Genomic DNA, 19,367 nt, shown 5'->3' on the forward strand with positions numbered 1-19,367 from the left:
GGCCGGCGCTGAAGTGTGACGTATATGCTCCCCCCCAAAAGCACCCGCAGTTGGATACAAAGAAGGCCCCAGCCGTGCCAAGGCCAGCGCCTCTCACCATCGTGGCTACTGACTGCCTCAACCTCCTAACCCCCATCCACACCCGCAACCCGCCCCACGCACCAAAGGGCTTTCTCTAATTGAATCTCCCTCCCGGCCGCGAATCCACGCCGCTCGGTCCATCAGCGCGACTCCCCCAGCGTCGGCGACTGCCCTCTCAGCCCGCGCAACCAGACGTCGAAACAGTCCGAAACCTCCGCACCCGGCATCCCACATCGGCCGCGTCACGTTACGAGCCAGCAGACAGTACATCTGCGGAAGCGCCCACTTGATACTTGTGGCGACTTGTAGCATCTGACATTAGGTGATTATCCCCACGTTTTCTTAGCTCGAATGTCGCATGTGGACCCTCTCGGCCATTCAGCTGGGCTCGACTCGCAGCAGTCGACGCCCGTCACGCCAGCTTCTTTCTTCGACTCAGACAACGAACCCGATTCTGACAAAGTCTCTTATGCCACCACAGTTCCGGAAACTGTTATGGCAGAGCAGGTTGCCAAAGATGTGGTAAAGGAAGCACAGTCGGTGGGACCCTCGGCGCCCATCGACGACTCTGCGTCAACTACCAACTCTCCCGCCGTGAATGGCGGTTCGCCCTCGGACACAGCCACCAAAACACCAAACGACCCCGAAGCCTCTTCCACCAAACAAACTGCGAACGGAGCGAATGTACCCTCGATTGCATCTGTAAATGTGGACGGACAGGCGGCCGCTGTAAGTAGAGGCGACGAGGAAGGCGGGGATAGCATTAACTCAATCAAGGGCGACAACAAGCAGTCGGGCGCATCCCAGGCCGATTCCAAACAGCCCCACCTCAATGGCATTTCCAGCGATCATTTGGCGACAGACTCTCTGGCTGTGACAGATGCGAGCGGCGGCTCAGACACCGACATCAGCCGGCCCGGTAGCGTTGACCAGTCGAAACGGGATGGAAGCCATGTACGGACCAGCTCAGCAGCCAAGAAGCAGCCTTTCAAGTCGGTATCCGTGACCAAGAGCTTTCTGGCCAAGACCGTCACTACCACTCCGGCCGCGCGACCTGGCGAAAAGGTGACAGCCGCTGCTCCTCCCAAGCCTTCTAATGTACTTTCGGCAAAACCCCGCCTCGTAGCCAAGTCGGGCACCAGCAATGCTCCGCGAACACTGGGACAGACCAATGGTGCAGGTGCAGGCCCAGATGCTAGCAAGGTCTGGAATAAGAACCAGCCAGTTCCCCCGCCCCCGCCGAAGCAATTCACCGACGAGGAGCTCAAGCAGCAATACGGCATTCACCTTGCGACCCGCTTACAAGCAGACGAGGGTGGTAAAGAAGCAAAGTGGGCGGATATTGACGACGACGAGGATGACTGGGCTCCGGAAACTGTGCAATGGATGGACGGAACAAAGTCTTCGGTCGCAGTACCACCAGAACAACCCCCGCCTCCCGAGGAGCCAAAGACGATACTAAAGCCCGAGACTCCCGCGGAGACGCCCAAGCCCAAGCCAGAGCCAGCCCCGGTCTCGACTTCAAACCCCAAGCCAAGTGTCACTGGTGGCACCAAGACCATTCTGAAGCCGGGAGCACACGCGCAACCATGTACTGGAAAATCGAGTCTTGTATTAAAGGGCCAACCAGAGAAGCCAACCTTAGTAGCCAAGCCATCTGCGACGGAGAAGAAGTCACCGTGGGCGCCACTTCCTCCTATTGAGAAGGTCTCGCCGGTTCAGATCAACCCCCCCGCGCATCAACCACCCCCGCAACGTTACTCACAACGAGATTCCTACGGCTATGACTCTATGCCTCCGCCCCCTGCGAAAGAGATTGCTCCCGACGACTTCAATCGTTCCTGGCGCAATGACAGCGGCGGTCGAGATGGTCGGGATGGCCGAGAACTGTTCAACTCTCAGAGTGGTCGCTATGAGCCAGTGCACAATGATGTGCGACGAGGTTCTGGACGCGACAGTGGATTCCGACAACAGCCAGCCGTGCTACAGAGGCCCTCCCAAGATGGCCCAGCAGAACCATCGGCAGCATTCCAAACCTCAAGAGCAACTGCGGACGGACCTACATGGGGCAGGCGAAGGAACTCTTCAAACGTCAGTGGAGGCATGCCTAGGCGCATGTCCATGGATCCACGCGCAGACATGCCAAATGGGCCAATGAACTCTGAGCGTCGTGAATCCCACTCCATCAACGGCTTTGATCCTTCCGACTCTACAGCAGCTCGGCAATCGCCGTTCCAGCAGATGAAGTCTCCGAATATGCCTCATGCACACCCAGCCTCGCCATACGGCTCTGCAGCGTCACCAGCTGTTCAGCAAGCACAGGCAGTGGCACCAGTGGCACCCCCAGCTGAAGATCCCGTCGTAGTGCAGAACCGCCTCATGGCCGAGAAGATTGAGCGTGCTCGTCTCAAGAAACTACAAGACGCCGAAGCCGAGAAGCGGGCAGAGGAAGAAAAGAAGGAACGCATTGCTAAGAAACTTGCTGCCATGGGACCACCAAAGGCCAAGGAGCAGTCACCCGCACGACCAGCAAAATCGCCCCCGAAAGAAAAGGCAGTGCCCGCTTCTGTTCAATCTCCGCCAAAGCCGCCTGTTCCGACAGCTGATGGCGAGGTTGCCCAGTACGGCATGATGAAGGTGCACCAGCCTCACCCGGTCAAAAAGTCGCCTCAGATGGAGCACGCCCGAGTGTCCGCATCCGCACAGGCAGCAGCCTCGCTAGACCAGCAAACGCAGCCGTTTGATCCATTGGCTCGTGACAGCGAAAAGTCAAGGTTGCCGACTGAACAGTCAAATCCGCTCGCTCACCAAACAGAGGGCACTAGCCAATCTGGGACTAGGCCACAGGGTCCAGCTGCCTGGACACCTTCGACAGCACCGCAACCCAAACCTTGGACCTCACAAGTTTGGGGTCCTCCACAGGCAAAAGATCGAGCACTCGGTAACGGCACCTTCGGTTCTAGCTATCGCGGTCCAATTCAACCTGGTGCACAGCAGCAGCTTCCTGTACAAGCACCTGCAGCAACCGCACCCATCGGAACGGGCTTAGCACAGCAACCCATAGCTCCCCAGCCCGCAAGACAAATGCCTCCACAGCAGATGTTTTCTCAACGCCCTGCTCGTGCGCAGCAGCCCCAGTCAAGGACTTACCGCAAGGTAGAGCCCATCTCTGGCGGAGGCTGGGACAAGTTTGGCGATTTCATCAAAAAGGACGATCAAGATACCTACACCAAGAACCGCCAGGACCAAGCACGCCAAGGCGAAGCTTTCCGCCCCGAGATCCGAGAGACTTTCAAGGACCAGCGTGGACAAGCCGAGGTCACACTTCATGACAAGGTCGCTGCCGAGCTTGCGCTAGCAGAGAGCCTCAAAAAGGACGAGGTCACGAAGCCGCTCCAAGAAGGCCTTTCGCCACAGCAGGTCATTGGTCAGGGTACTCTCCAGCAAGCCACTGGCACTCGCCCCTCACGCTTCTTTCCACGCCCGATGGAGCCTGCGCCACCCATGCCTGCATTCTCATCAAACAAGGCCGACTCGCCTCCCCCGCCTCCGGAGACTGAGACACACCCCGCCTTCAGTAGCGAGACCAACCATCCAATGGTGAGGCTCCCAAAGCCTTCGCCTGTTGTGCGTCTTCCTCCGTCGGCGGTTGGCAATGTTGCATCTGCCCCGGCCACCATGCCACGCGGCCAAGGTCTAGGAGCGAGGCCTCTTACTATGAACCCAGAATGGCAAGCTAGGTTTAACAAACTGCTCGACAAGCCTGGTTCAACTCGACCTTCTTCATTGCCCGCCACATCCCCAGTTTTCCCCGTCGTCTCCCCCCAGCAAGGTGCAGTGGCCCCCACGGCGTTGTCGAAGGCTGCTCTCGACGTCCGTGGCAACGCTGGCACTGCGACTGTGTCTCTCCCCACAGCACCTCTGGGTAAGACCTTCGCAGACGACCGTGGCAAAGACGTCGTCACTCGCAAGGGTGCCGAGGCACTGTTCGAAGACCGAGAGTTTGGTTCCTTGCCCACCGTCAAGCTGTCAAAGGCCCCTCATCTTGCGGCCAACCAAGCCCCAAAGCCTGCACCTCGAGACGAGCAGCATCCCAAGTACAAGAAGTTTGAGAACCCATTTACAATCCGTCGTCTTGAGGCTTTCGATATCGAGAAGAATGCCCAGAACAAGGGCAAATTCGATGTCGTTGTCAGCCTGCCAAACATGCGTAACCCTGTCACCAAATCGGTGCAGAGGAAGCACTACGGCCCCAAGATTAACCGTCAGTCCAAGCCTAAGCAGCCTGGTTCCCCAAGCTCGACGTCTGTCAACGGTTCCAAGGAACGCCCCCGCAAGCCTTCGCACCAGGGTTCAGCTGACCGCCCTTACAATAACACCGCCCGTCCTTCTGCGGCTAAGTCTTGGACTACCAACAGTAACCCTCGCTCGTCTGCAATTTCTTCCGCCAACACCGCCAACGCCGTCAGCACTCCCACCACATGGGCCAAGCTTGCGGCTGCCTGAACGGTCGAAATGATTGTGTTGCAACATCTATTCTATGACGGATCATAGACATTAGAACCGGTTGTCATACACGTACACGACTGTTTCCAACAAGGGTCTCCAGACGCCCCAGGTGGGTCGTCATCAGCAGTATGTCACCCCCTCCTTCCCTTCTTCGACTCAAGCAGCATATCTAGCGACATCTTGTGCCACAACGGTTTGAGTGGAACCTCAAGGTCGCTTTTCATGGGAGGCAGTGTACTCCCCCTCAACTCATTTCTTTTTCTTTGTGGGCTTTCCTCCTCCTCTGATGGTCGCCGCCCTTGTATTTCATTGTTTCTTGGATGTGCGACGACATCATCTTTCGGGGCCTTGCAATCATCTTTCTTGTTTTGCCTCTTACCTTTTCCCTTTTCCCTTTTCTTTTTTCTAATTCGGAACCCTCGTTTTTTCGTTCATAGTCGCCACCTCTTGTTTTGTTGCCCGTGGACAGGGCCTACAGGGCTTTCAAGGGTGGTGCTGAACACGGGGGGAGTTTTTCCGAACAGATGATGATGGGACATGTGATCACCTCTGGGGATGAGGAATTGGGATGGGTAGTGAGCAGTGGGTAGTGGGTAGGTGGGTGGTGATTAGAGGATTCGTGTACTGTTAATAACACATTTGCAAATTTCTAATCTTGTTGGTGTTGCCGTGATGTGTGATTATGTGAGATGGTGTGTATGTTGTTTTACATCAAGTATGTGCATCATACCCAAGCCATGTGTACTCATCCATCCATATTCATACCTATCTTTCTCTCAAAATCTAAGAGCGTGCCCTCATAGTGCTTGTGATTCATGTGTTCTCTTATCTGAATGTTCTGCCCTTGTGGAAGGGAGTGGGGTATATTTATTCCGCGGATATTATAGCCGACGTTCGGAACCAGCCACATGCACCCCACATCTTAAACCAACCCCACGCCTCCAAACATACCATCCCCAAACAGCCCACTTCTAGCCCACACAACACAGAAACCACCAGGACCCCCTCAAACTAAGAAGGAAAAGAAAAAGAAGAAGAAAAAAAGCCATGCAAATAGACACCCCCACAACCTCCTTACCCGAAATCCTCACCCTCGACGTCGGCGGCACCCGCACATTCCGCACAACAAAACAAGTCCTAGCCACAGCACCCGTACTTTGCCAATCTAGTTGATCGCTGGGAAGGCCACGCTGACGTACAAGCTGGCGGGACACTTTTTGTAGATGCGGATGCTGAGATGTTTGAACATTTGCTTCGGTAAGATGAATAAAGTAACGAAACGGCCGTTGGCTAGAAAAACGACAAGAAGGCGGACGAGGAGAGGCTAAAACAATCCACAGATACATGCGACGCCCCAACCAATTCCCCCTCTTCTGGACGCGCGCCTAGAAAACGAGGCCGATTTCTTCCTCCTCCAAGGCTTACGCAACTGGATCCGCGAGAAGCGGTAGTTACTTCGGCGCTATAAAACTAACCGTCAACCTAGACGAGCACGAGCCGCGGCCGCAGGCTATGGCGCTGATAAAGGAAGAAGCGCTGACCAAGGAAGCGCGCAGCAAACAGGCCATGCATATCGACGACGACGACGACGCCGCCGTTATACAGACGCTCATTGTCAAGGGTGGGCTGCGGAAGAAGTTTCCGTCGGCCCATCATGACACTTGGAATACGCACGAGTGTGAGGGCAACCATTTGTGTGAGGATGTGTTGGAGTGCATGGGGTGAGATCGGAGAGGGTTGGAAACTGGTGAATGAGTTTGGTTGGTTGGTTTCGGTGGTTACGCGGGTTGAGTTTGATTGGGGGGGTTTGGTTAATGAGGGGGAGCCTTGAGGGGGTGGGTTGTGGGGGTGGTGTTGGTGTTGGGGTGTTTGGTTGAGGTGGGTAGGTGTGGAGTCTTTTTCTTTTCTGGTTTTAAAAGAAAGATTTTTCTTCGCGAGTTTCTAGAATGAAGGTTTTTCTATGCTGAGAAAATATAAAGGCGATGGGAGATGAGCTTCTGACAGCTCAAAGGGCTCTACCTACAAACATGCGGAGGAACAGCACACAATAAGTTGATCGGCTAGCATTGGGAGGCTTTTTTTTTGAAAGAATAGTTTGAATAACTCATCGGTCTATGAACATAGCATGAAGGAAACAAAAACACAAGTCCAAGAACCTAACACTATAAACCCATCTTTCGTATCTCATCCTATGCCCTCCGTGTATAAACCACAATTTCTCACGTACCAGCATGTATCTGTCCACACCCACACATCCCTTCCAAATGATGTCCTTGACCAATACCCAATTCTTGCCCGCGGAACATGTCAAGTATCTCATGCTGTCTCGCATCCTCCGGCGTACAAGAAGACGTTTTATAAAGACCCCAGGGCATCATGTCTGCAGGCGACATGGTCATGTCATTGCTGTAGTATCCGGTCCACGGGGGGTCCTGAGACGGGCAGTGGTATTGCTGTTCGAGCATGGGGTCGTAGACGTTATTGTTGTAATCTGATGTAAAATGTTGTTGAGGCGAGTTTTGATAGGAGAGTTGTGAGATGTCGGCGTTGTGGTAGCGTGGTGTGTGCAGGGGGGTTTCGTATGTGCTCTGAGATCCGGACTGTGAGCTTGTGGTCTGCATGGTGGGTACTGTGGCGTGTTGCTGCTGGGGATGCGTTGGCGGCATGCTTGTAGAATGCTGGATTGTGCGGGTAGACGAGGCATTGTTGCTGGGGTAGGTGGGATTGTATATCCCTGGTTGAGCGGCTGTGGCTTTGAACCCCCATGCTTCCGTGTAGCAATCTGGATTTGATATATGGCTCTTGTCTTCGTTCTTGACATCAGAACCAGCGATTTCTGATGCATTGCTCTGTTGGACTGCAAATTCGAGTAGAAGATCTAGGGAATTCATCTTGTGATGCGTTTGGGTTGTGAAAATGAGATGGAGCGGGCCGGATGGATGATTTATCGACGACAAGAACGAGGAAAAGGTGATACGAAAAGAGACGTGTACCTGCAGAGTACGGTGGTATAGTGTCTTGTTTCACCCGCAAGGTTTCATAGTAAAATATCGACCCAATATCATGCGCACACCGCATCATGGCACCGAAGAGGAGGCAAGACCGAAGATCTGATGATAATTGTTTGCTTAGGACTCTCGATCGTGGGGGCTGTACTGCCTCCGTGGGGCAATTTTGAGCTGGATGCATGTCTACGTGTTGCAGATGCTGTCATGGGTGCTCGGAGTCCAGCTAACTATGACAGTTGTCCAAGAGCAGTTGTGTACGATAGGATCGAGGGTAAGACGACGTCGTCTTGTAGATGACCCGCTTTGTGAATATTGAAATGGACGGAAAAGGCATCAAGTGAGAAGTGGGGCTGTCTTGTTCGGCATTGCTTCTGTAAATGCTTCTGTGTGACGGCATCCACGTGAGCATAGGCGGACATGTGTGAACAAGAGTTGATGGTAAATCGACCTCATTGCTGCTTGAACAGGTTAGCGTCGGCGCAGTTGAAATTTGGGCGCAACATCTGATGATCGAGAAGCTCTTTCGAGTACAAAGTGCTACTTCGGGGACAACAGTCGCCGTCTAGAAGGTAGTAAGGTAACCCAAGAGTATCCTAAGCTAGTTGCTTGTGGCTGGGGACGCGTGCTAGCACTGGGAAAAGCAGCCCTGGTGATCTTTAGCTCGTTTCTAGATAAAAGAAGTGAAGCTGTTGATGGTGATTCAATATACGACCCGTTAGCTGGTGCAGAAGAGAATTAGCTGTTCTTCCCTGTGCGTCGCTATCGAGTACCCGGCGCTAACGTTAGTGCGGGGATTTGTTGACCTCCACAACACCAAACCCAATCCATCTGCATGAACGGCGCATGCGCGCCCCGCGACGCGTCCCATGTGTCGATTTGAACTCTTGAGCGTACTCATTGTTTGTTCCGAGCGACTAACGACACGCAAGAGACGATCGCGCCAAGCGACTGATTTGCCGTTGCCGCGACCATGCTCCACGAAATCCTCCTCTCGCTCTCCGGGCACCCGTCCGCGCTCTTCGATGCCCCCGACCACGTGACGTCGACCACCCAGTCACTGCTGCATCCGTCTGAAAAGGAACTTTTGTCCTCAATAGGACATTTATCGCAACTGCATCGGGATACGCGCGATCATGTTGCTAAGATTGCCGCTTCTCATCCTTCCATCATCTGCAGGGCAGTTGCTACGTCAATCACCTCACACCATCTTGAGCAGTTTCAGCGCAAGATCCTTGAAGTTGAGAGCCGTATTCTCAAACAGGACTCTACTACTGTCGGCGCATACAACATTGTGCCGCTCGCAGGCGTGGTCAGCGAGTTTTCCGAATGGGTCAGGCTGATGACATGGCTCTGGACCATCAGCAACTACATGCTACCTTCGGATGCTACTTCTAAGAGCGAAAACATCACATCAAAAGCTGCTTCTGGAGCTGCAATCATAGACAAGCTGAGAACCGAGGCTCAGACAGGGTTTCCTGATATTGCAGAGGCAGCACATGGCCTGAGCAAGGTCGCGGAAACTTCGTGGCTACGGCAGCTATCCACATGGCTGTTGTATGGCCGCCTTCCTTCGTTTGGTCGTTCAGATTTCTTCATCCAGCAAGATGATGGAGATGCAGATGAGCAGATTTTCATGCTGCAGAACAAATTGCTACCCAAGTTTGTAACGAGGCAGACGGCTCTTTCTATCCTCTTCGTTGGCAAGTCCCTTAACCAGATCCGCTCGTTACCGTCGGCTGTAAAAGCATCAAACGCAGCAAATTCAGCGTCAGAACTTGATTTGCTACCCAAGCACGTTCAACATCTCGCGGGAGTGAGCGTGCCAGTTGTAGCCTCGCAACTATCCGAGGCTGTCGCAAACATTCGCTTGTCTTTGTCAAGAAACCTTTTACAGCACCTGCTTCCTCGCGAAAAGATTATAGAGACATTGAACGTTCTATATCAATTTTTCCTCATTGGTCGGGGCGAGTTTGCTCTCACCTTGATCGCAGAGGCGGATGACAAGATGTCATCTCGACACCGAGGCCAACTGGCAGCAAAATCTAGCCAATCTGTAAAGGGCGTGTTGCTAAAGGAAGCAGAGATCAGTCAGATCCTCGCGCGCTCCTTGTCCATTCTTTCAACCTTATCCAGCGAAGATGAATCCACAGATGATATCCTGGACGTGGCAACGCAGCTACTTCATCTCAGTGTGAACACCTCGTCAACTCAACGGCCCGGAACCCCAGGCCGTGCAAAGGACACAGAATCTGCGCTTCCACAGCTCCCCAATGCAGCATTCGATGAGCTACTGCTGTCAGTGCCAACATCTCTCACCATGGACATCCATTCACCACTCGATTTGTTCGTAACCAAGACAGACCTTGATGTCTACTCAACGATCAATTCTTGCCTGCTTGCAGTTCGAAGAGCCCATCTACACTTGGCGGAGCTATGGAGGTACAGCTCGATACGAAGAGACTACCCATGTCCCCCAGGCTACCAATTCAGCAACTCTGCACACGGCAAAGCAATCCTCAAGAGACGTCGCCAACGAGCTGCAAAGCGAGCTCAAGATATGCGACGAATCTGGGCGACATGTGCAGCCGCCATCTTCTTCTTGGCGGAAAGCGAAGCCTACTTCCACGGAACCGTTGTCCAACAAACCTTCACCCACTTCATCACCTGGGTAACAGGACCCCAGAGCAATTCCTCCACAGAAGCCTCCTCACGCCCTGCTACATCCTCCGGCTTCCGCAAATCCGCAACAGACGGGGGCGCACACCAACAACACGACCCCGAAGCCCTAGCATCAGCACACCGCCGCTTCCTCTCCTCCATCGCATACTCCCTCCTCCTCACAGACCAAGCCTACACAAAGGCCCTCCGCACACTCTGCACGCACGTCGACGAACTCGTAGCCTACATCACGCGCCTCACCAAGATCCAACAAAGCCTCGATCTCGAAGAAGACGAGGGCGTGGAGGACTATGTGCAAAACTACAAGAAGGAAGAAGGGCAGGTTGCCGTGGAAATGGATCGTGCGAGGAGGAGGTTGGATAGCGATCTCAAGGCGCTGGTGGAGCGGCTAAGAGAAATTGATAGTGAGAGGATTGGTGCTTCTGCGCCTGGTACGGCGAATGCGGCGAGTATGGAGGAGGGCGCGTATGAGCCGTTGAGGGTGGGGGGGATTGATCGGTTGTTGATGAAGTTGGATTGGAGTGGTGAGGACGAAGAGGAGGAGACGGAGGATTTGCTGTGAAGTTAGCGGGAGTGGGACGGTATGCGGTGAATTAAGATTATTATCAGAACAAGGTCCCTCTAGTAGTATGACTACTATGGATAACCGAGTGGGAGGAGGGACAAGGCGGGGTGACTGCAACGTATTGTATTGACTATCGTATTAAGTGTTGCCCACTCAGGCTGTTGTGGTGGATGCTATTGCCCACCGGGCAGTGCCTGCCACACCAGCACATCATGTGCCTCTCAAGCACCTTCTACCCTGGACTGAACCTAGATATTCTCAACAATTATGAATTTTGATCTTCTTGTCAACATCGTGGTGTTTACAAGACGAGAAGCGGAGGCAGGCGCGATATGATGTGGCCTCACGTTCCTCCCCATAGCAGTCATCCTTTCGACCAATAGATTGCATTCATCATACTACACACCCACCCACCCAATCAACCAACCAACCAACCACATTCCCAACCCATCATCAACCAACCCCCCCATTCCTTCTTACCCACAAATACCAAAGTACCCCCTCCCCCCATCATCAGTCCCCCACCCATAACTAACACCCCCAGCCAAACATGTCTCTACTCAACCTCATCCTCTACCTCCGTCTAGACCCAGCCTACACGCGGCTACAAGAAACACATTCCTCCAATACCCAACACAACGTACACGACCCCACGCCGCTACTACCACAATGCAAAGGACAAGGCACACATTTCAAACGGGGTAGCATGCGAGCTGGCAGTATTGCGATAAATGAGAGATATCTGCTTGGGAAGCTGCCGCTGTGCAAGGATGGATGGATAGATGGCTGTGTCAGGTGTGTCTGGTAACTGTTGGCATGGACAGTTTGCAGTTTTTTTTTGTCGGAAGACCTAGTAATGTTAATTGTATCCCTTTGTTGTTTTGATGTGCAAAAATGTTGTGTGATGATACCTGGAGGGGGAGGGGAGGGATGAATCGTGTAGGGGTGGGTCTATAATGCAAAAAAAGTGCAAAAAGATAGGTCGCGCCCGGGCTCGAACCGGGGTTACCAGAATGATGATGTCGAGTCAAAATCTGGAGTGATAACCACTACACTACGCAACCAAGGTGATTTGATGGAAGAAAATGAGATAATAATATTCATAATCACAATCAAAAATTAGACGGGATGCTGGGGTGCAGAGCGACTGGTGGTGGGGCTCTGAGTGTCGCAGTGCGGGGTTCACCGCCTTGCTAGTCGAAACTCCAAGATCCACATGCCGACCGCACTACCGACCTTCAGCAACCATGTCTCTTAAGAGAAAGCCGAATGTTGGAATCTCGCATCCCGATGCCATTACCCGGGGGCCGACAGCGACAGCATAAAAACACAGCCATCGCATTGTGAAATACCCCAATTCTTGCCAATATACGTCATCGCCACTCCAGCCCCCAAGCCCTGGCAGCTCACCATGCAGGAGCTGCGCACGTCGTTGGTGATGATGATGAAAAGAGAAGGTACCATGCAGCAGGATGGCGGAGCAACAACCGCAAACGAGACGTGACGCGCCTGCATCCTCGAAACGAAGGCAGGGTCGACCCGTAGATACGGTAAGTGATAGAATGGGGTCTGTCGTATCCCAACATGCCAGCGCCAAGCCCATACGTCAGATCACGGTAATTGGTGGCAGGTGGAGGCACGGATGCAGTCCGCGAACAATCATGTGAGAGTGAGATACGAACAAAACAAACAAACAAACAAAATAATACGAAGCCGGCTAAGCGAGTGTTTGTTAGTACGGTTACAACAAACAAGCTGTGAGTGATATCGTCTTTGCACGTTAAACACCACCGCAGCAGCAACGATGGCTGTTCGTGTAAGCCTCCTCTCGGCAGAGGCGACGTTCAATTTTACGGGCAATGGGGTTGCGGGCAGGCGGGTCGAGGCTGCTGAGGTGGCTGGTGGGTTCGACGGCGGCGGTGATGGCATGGCAAGAGAGCTGTCTACGGCGGATACCAACAATACTCTGATTGAGGAAACCAACGACCACACATCCCTCCGTACCATCAATTGGATCGCAGGCGTGGGAGACATCTGCAGCGGAACATCACAAGGACTAGGCAGCCATGAAGTCCAAAAACACGCCCTCTCGCACGGCATCTCATCCAAACAACCCCCACCAACCCACCGCACAGCCCTCCACAACCACTGCACCTTCTGGTCCCGCACCCACCCCTCGATAATCTACCCCTGGGACATCTACACCGGCTTCCACGCCCTAGGCTTCCACCCCCTCCTCTGCATCTGGGCCGCCATAACAATGTCGCTCTGCTCCTCCTACGCCACACAACCAACATACATGCCCCACCCCTTCTTCGCCATCAACCTCGACAACATCGCCGCTAGCAGACACGGCAGCACGACGGGCGTGTACGACCTTGACGCCGAGCTGGATCTGCGTCGCCTAGATAAAGTGTTTAACAAGTATGCCGGTGGGAGGCCGTATTTGACGGGGAGCGAGTTGTATGCGGTTTGGAAGGGGCAGTGTTGTGCGAATGATTGGTTTGGGTGGTTTGCTGGGGGGTTGGAGTGTAAGTTTTTTTTGGGTGGGGTGGCGTGCGGATGGGGGTTTGGCTGACTTGTGAATGTAGGGATTGCGTTGTATATTTTGCTTTGGCCCGAGGATGGTAAGATGTACAAGGAGGAGATTAGGGGAGTTTATGATGGGTCTATTTTTTGGAAGATTGCGGAAGCGAGGGCGAGGGCGCAGGGGAGGAAGATGTAGGTGGGGTACGATATGGGATGGAGGTAGTTGGTGGGAGTGGTGCTAATATTGGTAATATCAAAGTAGGCATGACAGAGTTTCTGATAATCATGGTAACCAAATTCACGTATCCCGAACTAAAACCTCGACACTTCCAGTTTTAATTTTTTGACTTTATCAACAGGACCGTCATTGCCTCTAATCAACTTAAACAACAGAGAGACTTTCAATCTTGATATCCTCTTCAGAATCAAGAAAGTTTTGCTAGGTAGTCAGAAAAACTAGTTTTTGTAAGGGCAGTCTGTTGGGAATCGAACCTGCGGTAGATAAGGCAGCTGGTTGCTGCATGCACGAGCTTGGATTACACGGCTGACTAAGCCGTGTGGTCCGAGCTCTAGCTGCTGCCTTACTGCCGACCTCCCTCCACCTCCATAGAACAACAAGAACAATCACAATCATTTCAACTCGTTGCAACGAAGGTGATTCCGATACCTTAGCCGTATCAACACAGTCTTTCCTCGTCGCGTACACATGTACAGCTTTGTTTCAAATAGGATGTCACGTACGGTCGTATTAAACTAATATGAATAGAAGCGTACCAGTCCTTTGAAGTAGTTATGCTATCGATAAGAAACCTTCCTGCCTCTCTCACCTCATGGCTACTTCTTCTGCTCTCTCACCTCATGGCTACTTCTTCTGCTCTCTCACCCCATGGCTACCTCTTCTCCCACTCTTCTGTACTGTTCCGACAATGACACGGCACGAATATCCCTCTGGCTTGAAGCTTTACCTCTTACAGCTCAAGCAGAAGACGCACTGAGCTCACCAAAGCGCCAGCGCTCTAGTTCGATTGAGACAGCCGCAGCCATGTCTACACATCGTGATGCAAGCCCAAGCAAGCGACAGCGTCGAACAAGTGACGAGCCTTCAGAGCAGAGCGCATCTGATCCTGCAGGACTGCATACCCGCCCACTCGTCCTAGGCGGCTCAAATACATTCAATCCGCCCAGCAGTCACGACTCGGCGACGACTGCACGAAGCAATAGCCCATCGCGTAAAAGTGCCTCCATGTCCGCCCGCAGCGGCAGTCCCGCGCTTGCGTTGACCACGAAACTCACCGTTGCATCGCCTCGAATCTACACCGAAATCTTTGGCACAGGGCCGCAACGTCCACGCGCCACTGCTATAGTGACACGTCTCTTGAGCGGAGTGTATCAAGGATGGATACCCGGCTGACTTGAGGTTCGCAATACCACATTCTCGTCCTTTATTACTCACTGCACTTGGCTAACCTATCTTAGAACCTCATCAAGAACGATGCGGACATCGGTTTGCAGATGTACCTGCCTGGCGCATTTAGCACCACAGCGACAAGCGACCTCTTGGACCCGAACCTTACTCTAGCCGCGCGTGCTGAGCTAGAATACATCCTAAGGAAAGTGAAAGGGATTCATCAAAGAGCGGTACACTGCTGCATGCGAGGCCGTGACGAAAACGCTTGGTGCGACGAGGTGGTCAGGCCAACAATCATACTTGTCAACGAGCGAGCCGGCTCGCTCAGCTCGCTCGGCTTGGACGTTTTGACCAAGCCGAATGAGCTGAGCGCGCAGTGCGCGCTTGCAAGCCGAGCGAGCTTAGGGATAGGCGCTCGCTCAGTCAGCTTGCTTAGCTTGGTTGGATGGGGCGGTTGGAAACTTGGGGCTGAAGGACTTGGTGGAGGGGCAATCTCACGATGATTTTTAGGTGTAGTGCGTAAGTTCGAAACCTAGTTATAACCTAAAATACACTCTTTTTTGCTATATTTCTAGCAAATAAGCTACTAAATTTCCGGCTAACGGCCTGGCAACAATATTCTCCTTCTGCGACACTTCACTTACTACTTATCACCCACCACACTCACCTATACTCCATCAACGCGTCTCTATTTGCAGCTATTATCTACCTCGCCGTTGCTATAATGCCAGCAAAAAGAACACGCGTTAATGCTCTAGAAATCGCGACAACTTCGAAGCGCCCTAGAGTCGCAGCGCGTCATCGCGGGACTGCCAGCCAACCTGTGCTAGTCGATACTCGGCCATTCTCACCATCTCCACCTCCTCCACCGCTGTCGCCGCGTCAAGCTCTCGTCGCCGCGCCACAAGCACCAAATTTTGAAGCGACCCTCCGAGAGTCGCGCGCCGAAGAGACAATCATCCCACCACCTGAGGGCAGCGAGCATGCCACTGTTGCAGCTTCAGGAGCAGCTAGCGAGGCTGTCGACGAGGGTTTCGTATGGGTAGAGGACAAATACGACGGCTTTAATTGGAGTCGCTACCCAAAGCACTGCAAGCCGCCCACATCACTTTCGAACCGAGCAAGCTGGGTATACAGCCATGGCTATCGCATCGCCTTGCGCAGCAACGTCGCAAAAGTCACGTGGATCTGCCACTATTGCTATAAGCACAAGTTCACTACTGTTGGCCGTGGCATACATGACGTCTCGCAGTCTCCATCAGCGCCAGCACGTCATCTCGGAGAAGACAAGAAAGGTCATGGCTTGAAGCCTCCAAGTAAGCGCACTACCGTCGCTCCTCGGAAAGAAACTCTCCTCGAACGCGCCCTTCAGAAGGGCTGCTCTCAGGCTGTTGCCAACGAGCTTACCAACTTCAATATACAAGAGTTTAGGCTTGCGGCCGTCACCTGGCTCGTCGAAAACAACCTCCCACTCTCACAATTCGAATCATCGTCTTTTCGCAATATGATACAATTAGCTAGCGTAGAGGCAGAACGAGCCCTGTGGGCATCTCATAACAGCGTCTCACGATACGTTATACGCCTGTACAACTACCTGTTACCAAAGGTTGTCGCAAGCCTTTCAGAATCAATGAGCAAAGTCCATATAAGCTTTGACGGATGGACGACAAAAGGTGGCAAGCGCGGTTACTTAGGTATCGTCGCCCACTACGTTGATAGCTCTGGCGAGCTCAGGGACTTGCCTATTGCGCTCCCACAACTGACAGGTGCCCACACCGGCGAGGCCATGGCTGAGGTCGTGATGGCAATATTCAAGCAGTTCGAAATCACTGTGGGCAAGCTCGGTTACTTCGTCCTCGACAACGCACATAACAACAACACCACGATCAACACTCTCGCCTTGCAGATGGGCTTCAGCGCTACCGAGCGTCGCCTTCGCTGCGGTCCTCATACGCTTAATCTCATTGGCCAGATGCTACTCTGGGGTGAGGAGAAAGAGTCCTACGACAACGAGGAGACTGAGCGCGTGAACGAAGCTGAGAACATGGCTACTTGGCGAGGCGATGGACCATTGGGAGTGCTTCTCGCGGTTATCAACTACATCAAAACACCACAACAGTACGCTCTTTTTGAGAAGTATCAGAAGCTCGCTATTAGGGACCAGCCTGTCAACGCGCCAACAGAACAGCACAAAATCAAGGAGCCCGTCAAGCCAGTTGTTACTCGCTGGAACTCTTACGTTTCGTGTTTTGAGCGCGCTGTTGAGTTGCAATTAGCGGTTAATGGGTACGCCAACTACCATATTCAGAAGATTGAAACTGAAGACGCGTACGCCCGAAGTCGTAACAACAAGCTGCCTGCAGCGCCGGATTGGATGAGGTCCGATGGGATCAATGCCCATGACTGGCAGGTGATTGCTGAGTATATTGATGTGCTCAGGCCACTGAAACAAGCTACAAAACGGCTTGAAGGCCGCGGCAAAAGCGGTGCTTTTGGAGCAATCGCTGAGGTTATTCCAGTATTTGAATACTTACTTGGAGTCTATGAGGACCGCTTGCAAAGCTATGAAGACGTCATTCACGATGAGCATACAGAGTCACCCGAAGACCACCTTGCTATCAACCTCCGCGCTGCCCTAGTTAAAGCCCGCGAGTACTACAACAAGCTCGACCTCTCGCCAGCTTACTATGCTGCTACAATCCTTCATCCTCGCTACAAAAGCTACCTTGACGCAGCGTGGGCGGATAAGCCTGATTGGCTAGAGAGCAGCAACCGCAAGTTTCAACATTTGTGGGCGGAGTACAAAAGCTTACCGAAGCCGCGCTTACGCCCCAAAGTCAGGCACAATGATATAGACGACGCTATCAACAGCTTTATTGAGCCTGCAGGGCTTACGGAGAACGAGGAGGATGAATATGAGGCTTGGAAACGCAGCGAACCGATCGCTAGCGAGGGCGTCGACCCTATAAAATACTGGGTAGGACTCCGCGATCGCTACCCCAGCCTTAGCAAATTTGCTATCGACATGCTATCAATCCCAGGCTCAAGCTGTGAGTGTGAGCGCTTATTCAGCGAGCTGGGTGACCTCCTCGAGCCCCGTCGGCGCAGCATTTCTCCGCAACTTCTAGCAGCAATACAGTGCGATCGACGATGGATAAGAGCTGGATTTGGCAGTGGTGAGGTGCCTGTAAAGGAGGCTATCAGCGATGAGGAGATGGACGCGAAATACGGTGTACATAAGTGGGATATTAGCTGAGAAACTCAACACCAAGGTTTCTATATAACTTTCCTAATCGGGACTGAGCCCATCAAGCCGAGCGAGCTGACAGCCCTGTTTCAGCCAATCCGAGCGAGCCGAGCGAGCTGCTGGCCTCCGCTCAATTGGCTGAGCAATAGACTCCGCAACAATCAATTCAATCCGGTCACTCTCCTAGACCCACTTACCTATCTAGGTAGGGCTTAAACTCCTATAGGTAACTACTAGGCTTAAAGCGGTAATCAATCAATCCAATCTGAACCTTCTAGGACCCACTTAATTGATTGTTGCGGACTGTGCTGAGCAAGCCAATTGGCTGAGCTCGCTCAGCTTGCTCATTGACATCTGTGCCAACAATTCGGTTGGCGCTCCGTTTGTACGCCAAAGGCAAACTTTGCCTGCAGAGTGTACAGACTCAGAGCGTTGATACCCAGTTCCTGTCTCATACCATTGATTCCTCCAAAGAAAAAGCGCATTCTGGACAGGAAAATCGACTACGGCCTCTCTTATTCTGACCACGTATCACCTTATAGCGACATATACGCTCGCCTCCTAGAGCACGGAAATGAAGTCGTGAGTCATTCGACTGATGCATATACAAGAACAACAGCCCTATTCTCGGGCATCCAAGTCAAAGCGCATGATGGCAATATCTTCGAAGCGAAATACCAGCTCAGCATCTGGATGGCGGCCAGTTTACGACAGAAAGCGCTACTTGCCCGGCGTGTGGGTTTACCGGATACTACTTGTCTCGTGGAGCCATACTTTACATTCCATGGTCATGTTTTGGGATTTCACATTGCATTCATGGACACAGAGCAGGACGCTGTCCATGTCCAAGAATTTGGTAGTGCCTCAAGTAGTAGCATCTCAGGCGTCTTTCAGCAGCTCAAGGTGTGGCAGAATGTGATTGAGTACGGTGTAGATGAGAGCGCAAATGGATTCTGGGGTGGTTTCTTGGGACCTATACTAGCACGACTCGCGGATATAGAGTAGTCAAATCAGCCTCTTTTTACATGACTTGGCAACTACTATGGATGTTATTAGCCCGTACCGCTAACAAATCGCACGCCCTGGCAAATACAGCGTTATTGGCCCCGCCATACGTATCGTGGGGTAGCGGCATGTCCGCCCGCCATTGAGCTACCATGCTGTATGATCGAATGAGCACAGGCCACGACGGTTATCTACAGAGCTTGCCATATCGGGTATGATACCTCTTTACACCTTCTCAGAATACACACGACAAATCCGTACATCTCGTACTGTGAAGATTAGCAGATCCCCCCAACAAGACACGGTGGCACCGCTATATGACCAAACACGACTAAC

The 19,367-nt window shown here is 52.7% G+C and overlaps 7 protein-coding genes across 7 annotated transcripts; 6 read left to right on the forward strand and 1 right to left on the reverse strand.

Moving 5' to 3' along the window:
• Positions 1-432: 432 nt before the first annotated feature.
• Positions 433-4,587, forward strand: PtrM4_037680 (Med15 multi-domain protein; the record flags this gene model as incomplete). The annotated part of the gene is made up of 2 exons (XM_066104226.1): positions 433-810; positions 859-4,587. The coding sequence occupies 2 exons, from the start codon at positions 433-435 to the stop codon at positions 4,585-4,587; spliced, it is 4,107 nt and encodes a 1,368-aa protein (XP_065966428.1).
• A 2,222-nt stretch (positions 4,588-6,809) lies between these two features.
• Positions 6,810-7,481, reverse strand: PtrM4_037690 (uncharacterized protein; the record flags this gene model as incomplete). Its single annotated transcript, XM_001939542.1, has 1 exon — positions 6,810-7,481. The coding sequence occupies one exon, from the start codon at positions 7,479-7,481 to the stop codon at positions 6,810-6,812; it is 672 nt and encodes a 223-aa protein (XP_001939577.1).
• A 1,087-nt stretch (positions 7,482-8,568) lies between these two features.
• On the forward strand, positions 8,569-10,839 carry PtrM4_037700 (Spc97; the record flags this gene model as incomplete). The annotated part of the gene is made up of 1 exon (XM_001939543.2): positions 8,569-10,839. One exon carries the CDS (start codon positions 8,569-8,571, stop codon positions 10,837-10,839), a length of 2,271 nt encoding a protein of 756 aa, XP_001939578.2.
• A 1,807-nt stretch (positions 10,840-12,646) lies between these two features.
• Positions 12,647-13,567, forward strand: PtrM4_037710 (caleosin domain containing protein; the record flags this gene model as incomplete). Its single annotated transcript, XM_001939544.1, has 2 exons — positions 12,647-13,373; positions 13,434-13,567. 2 exons carry the CDS (start codon positions 12,647-12,649, stop codon positions 13,565-13,567), a joined length of 861 nt encoding a protein of 286 aa, XP_001939579.1.
• A 690-nt stretch (positions 13,568-14,257) lies between these two features.
• Positions 14,258-15,282, forward strand: PtrM4_037720 (uncharacterized protein; the record flags this gene model as incomplete). The annotated part of the gene is made up of 2 exons (XM_001939545.2): positions 14,258-14,734; positions 14,848-15,282. 2 exons carry the CDS (start codon positions 14,258-14,260, stop codon positions 15,280-15,282), a joined length of 912 nt encoding a protein of 303 aa, XP_001939580.1.
• Positions 15,283-15,503: 221 nt separating this feature from the next.
• On the forward strand, positions 15,504-18,035 carry PtrM4_037730 (Dimer-Tnp-hAT domain containing protein; the record flags this gene model as incomplete). Its single annotated transcript, XM_066104227.1, has 1 exon — positions 15,504-18,035. The coding sequence occupies one exon, from the start codon at positions 15,504-15,506 to the stop codon at positions 18,033-18,035; it is 2,532 nt and encodes an 843-aa protein (XP_065966429.1).
• Positions 18,036-18,842: 807 nt separating this feature from the next.
• PtrM4_037740 (uncharacterized protein) lies at positions 18,843-19,031 on the forward strand (the record flags this gene model as incomplete). Its single annotated transcript, XM_066104228.1, has 1 exon — positions 18,843-19,031. The coding sequence occupies one exon, from the start codon at positions 18,843-18,845 to the stop codon at positions 19,029-19,031; it is 189 nt and encodes a 62-aa protein (XP_065966430.1).
• Between the last annotated feature and the right edge of the window lie 336 nt (positions 19,032-19,367).

Source organism: Pyrenophora tritici-repentis, chromosome 1 (genome assembly GCF_003171515.1).
Source record: "Pyrenophora tritici-repentis strain M4 chromosome 1, whole genome shotgun sequence".
NCBI classification, from domain to species: Eukaryota; Fungi; Ascomycota; class Dothideomycetes; order Pleosporales; family Pleosporaceae; genus Pyrenophora; species Pyrenophora tritici-repentis.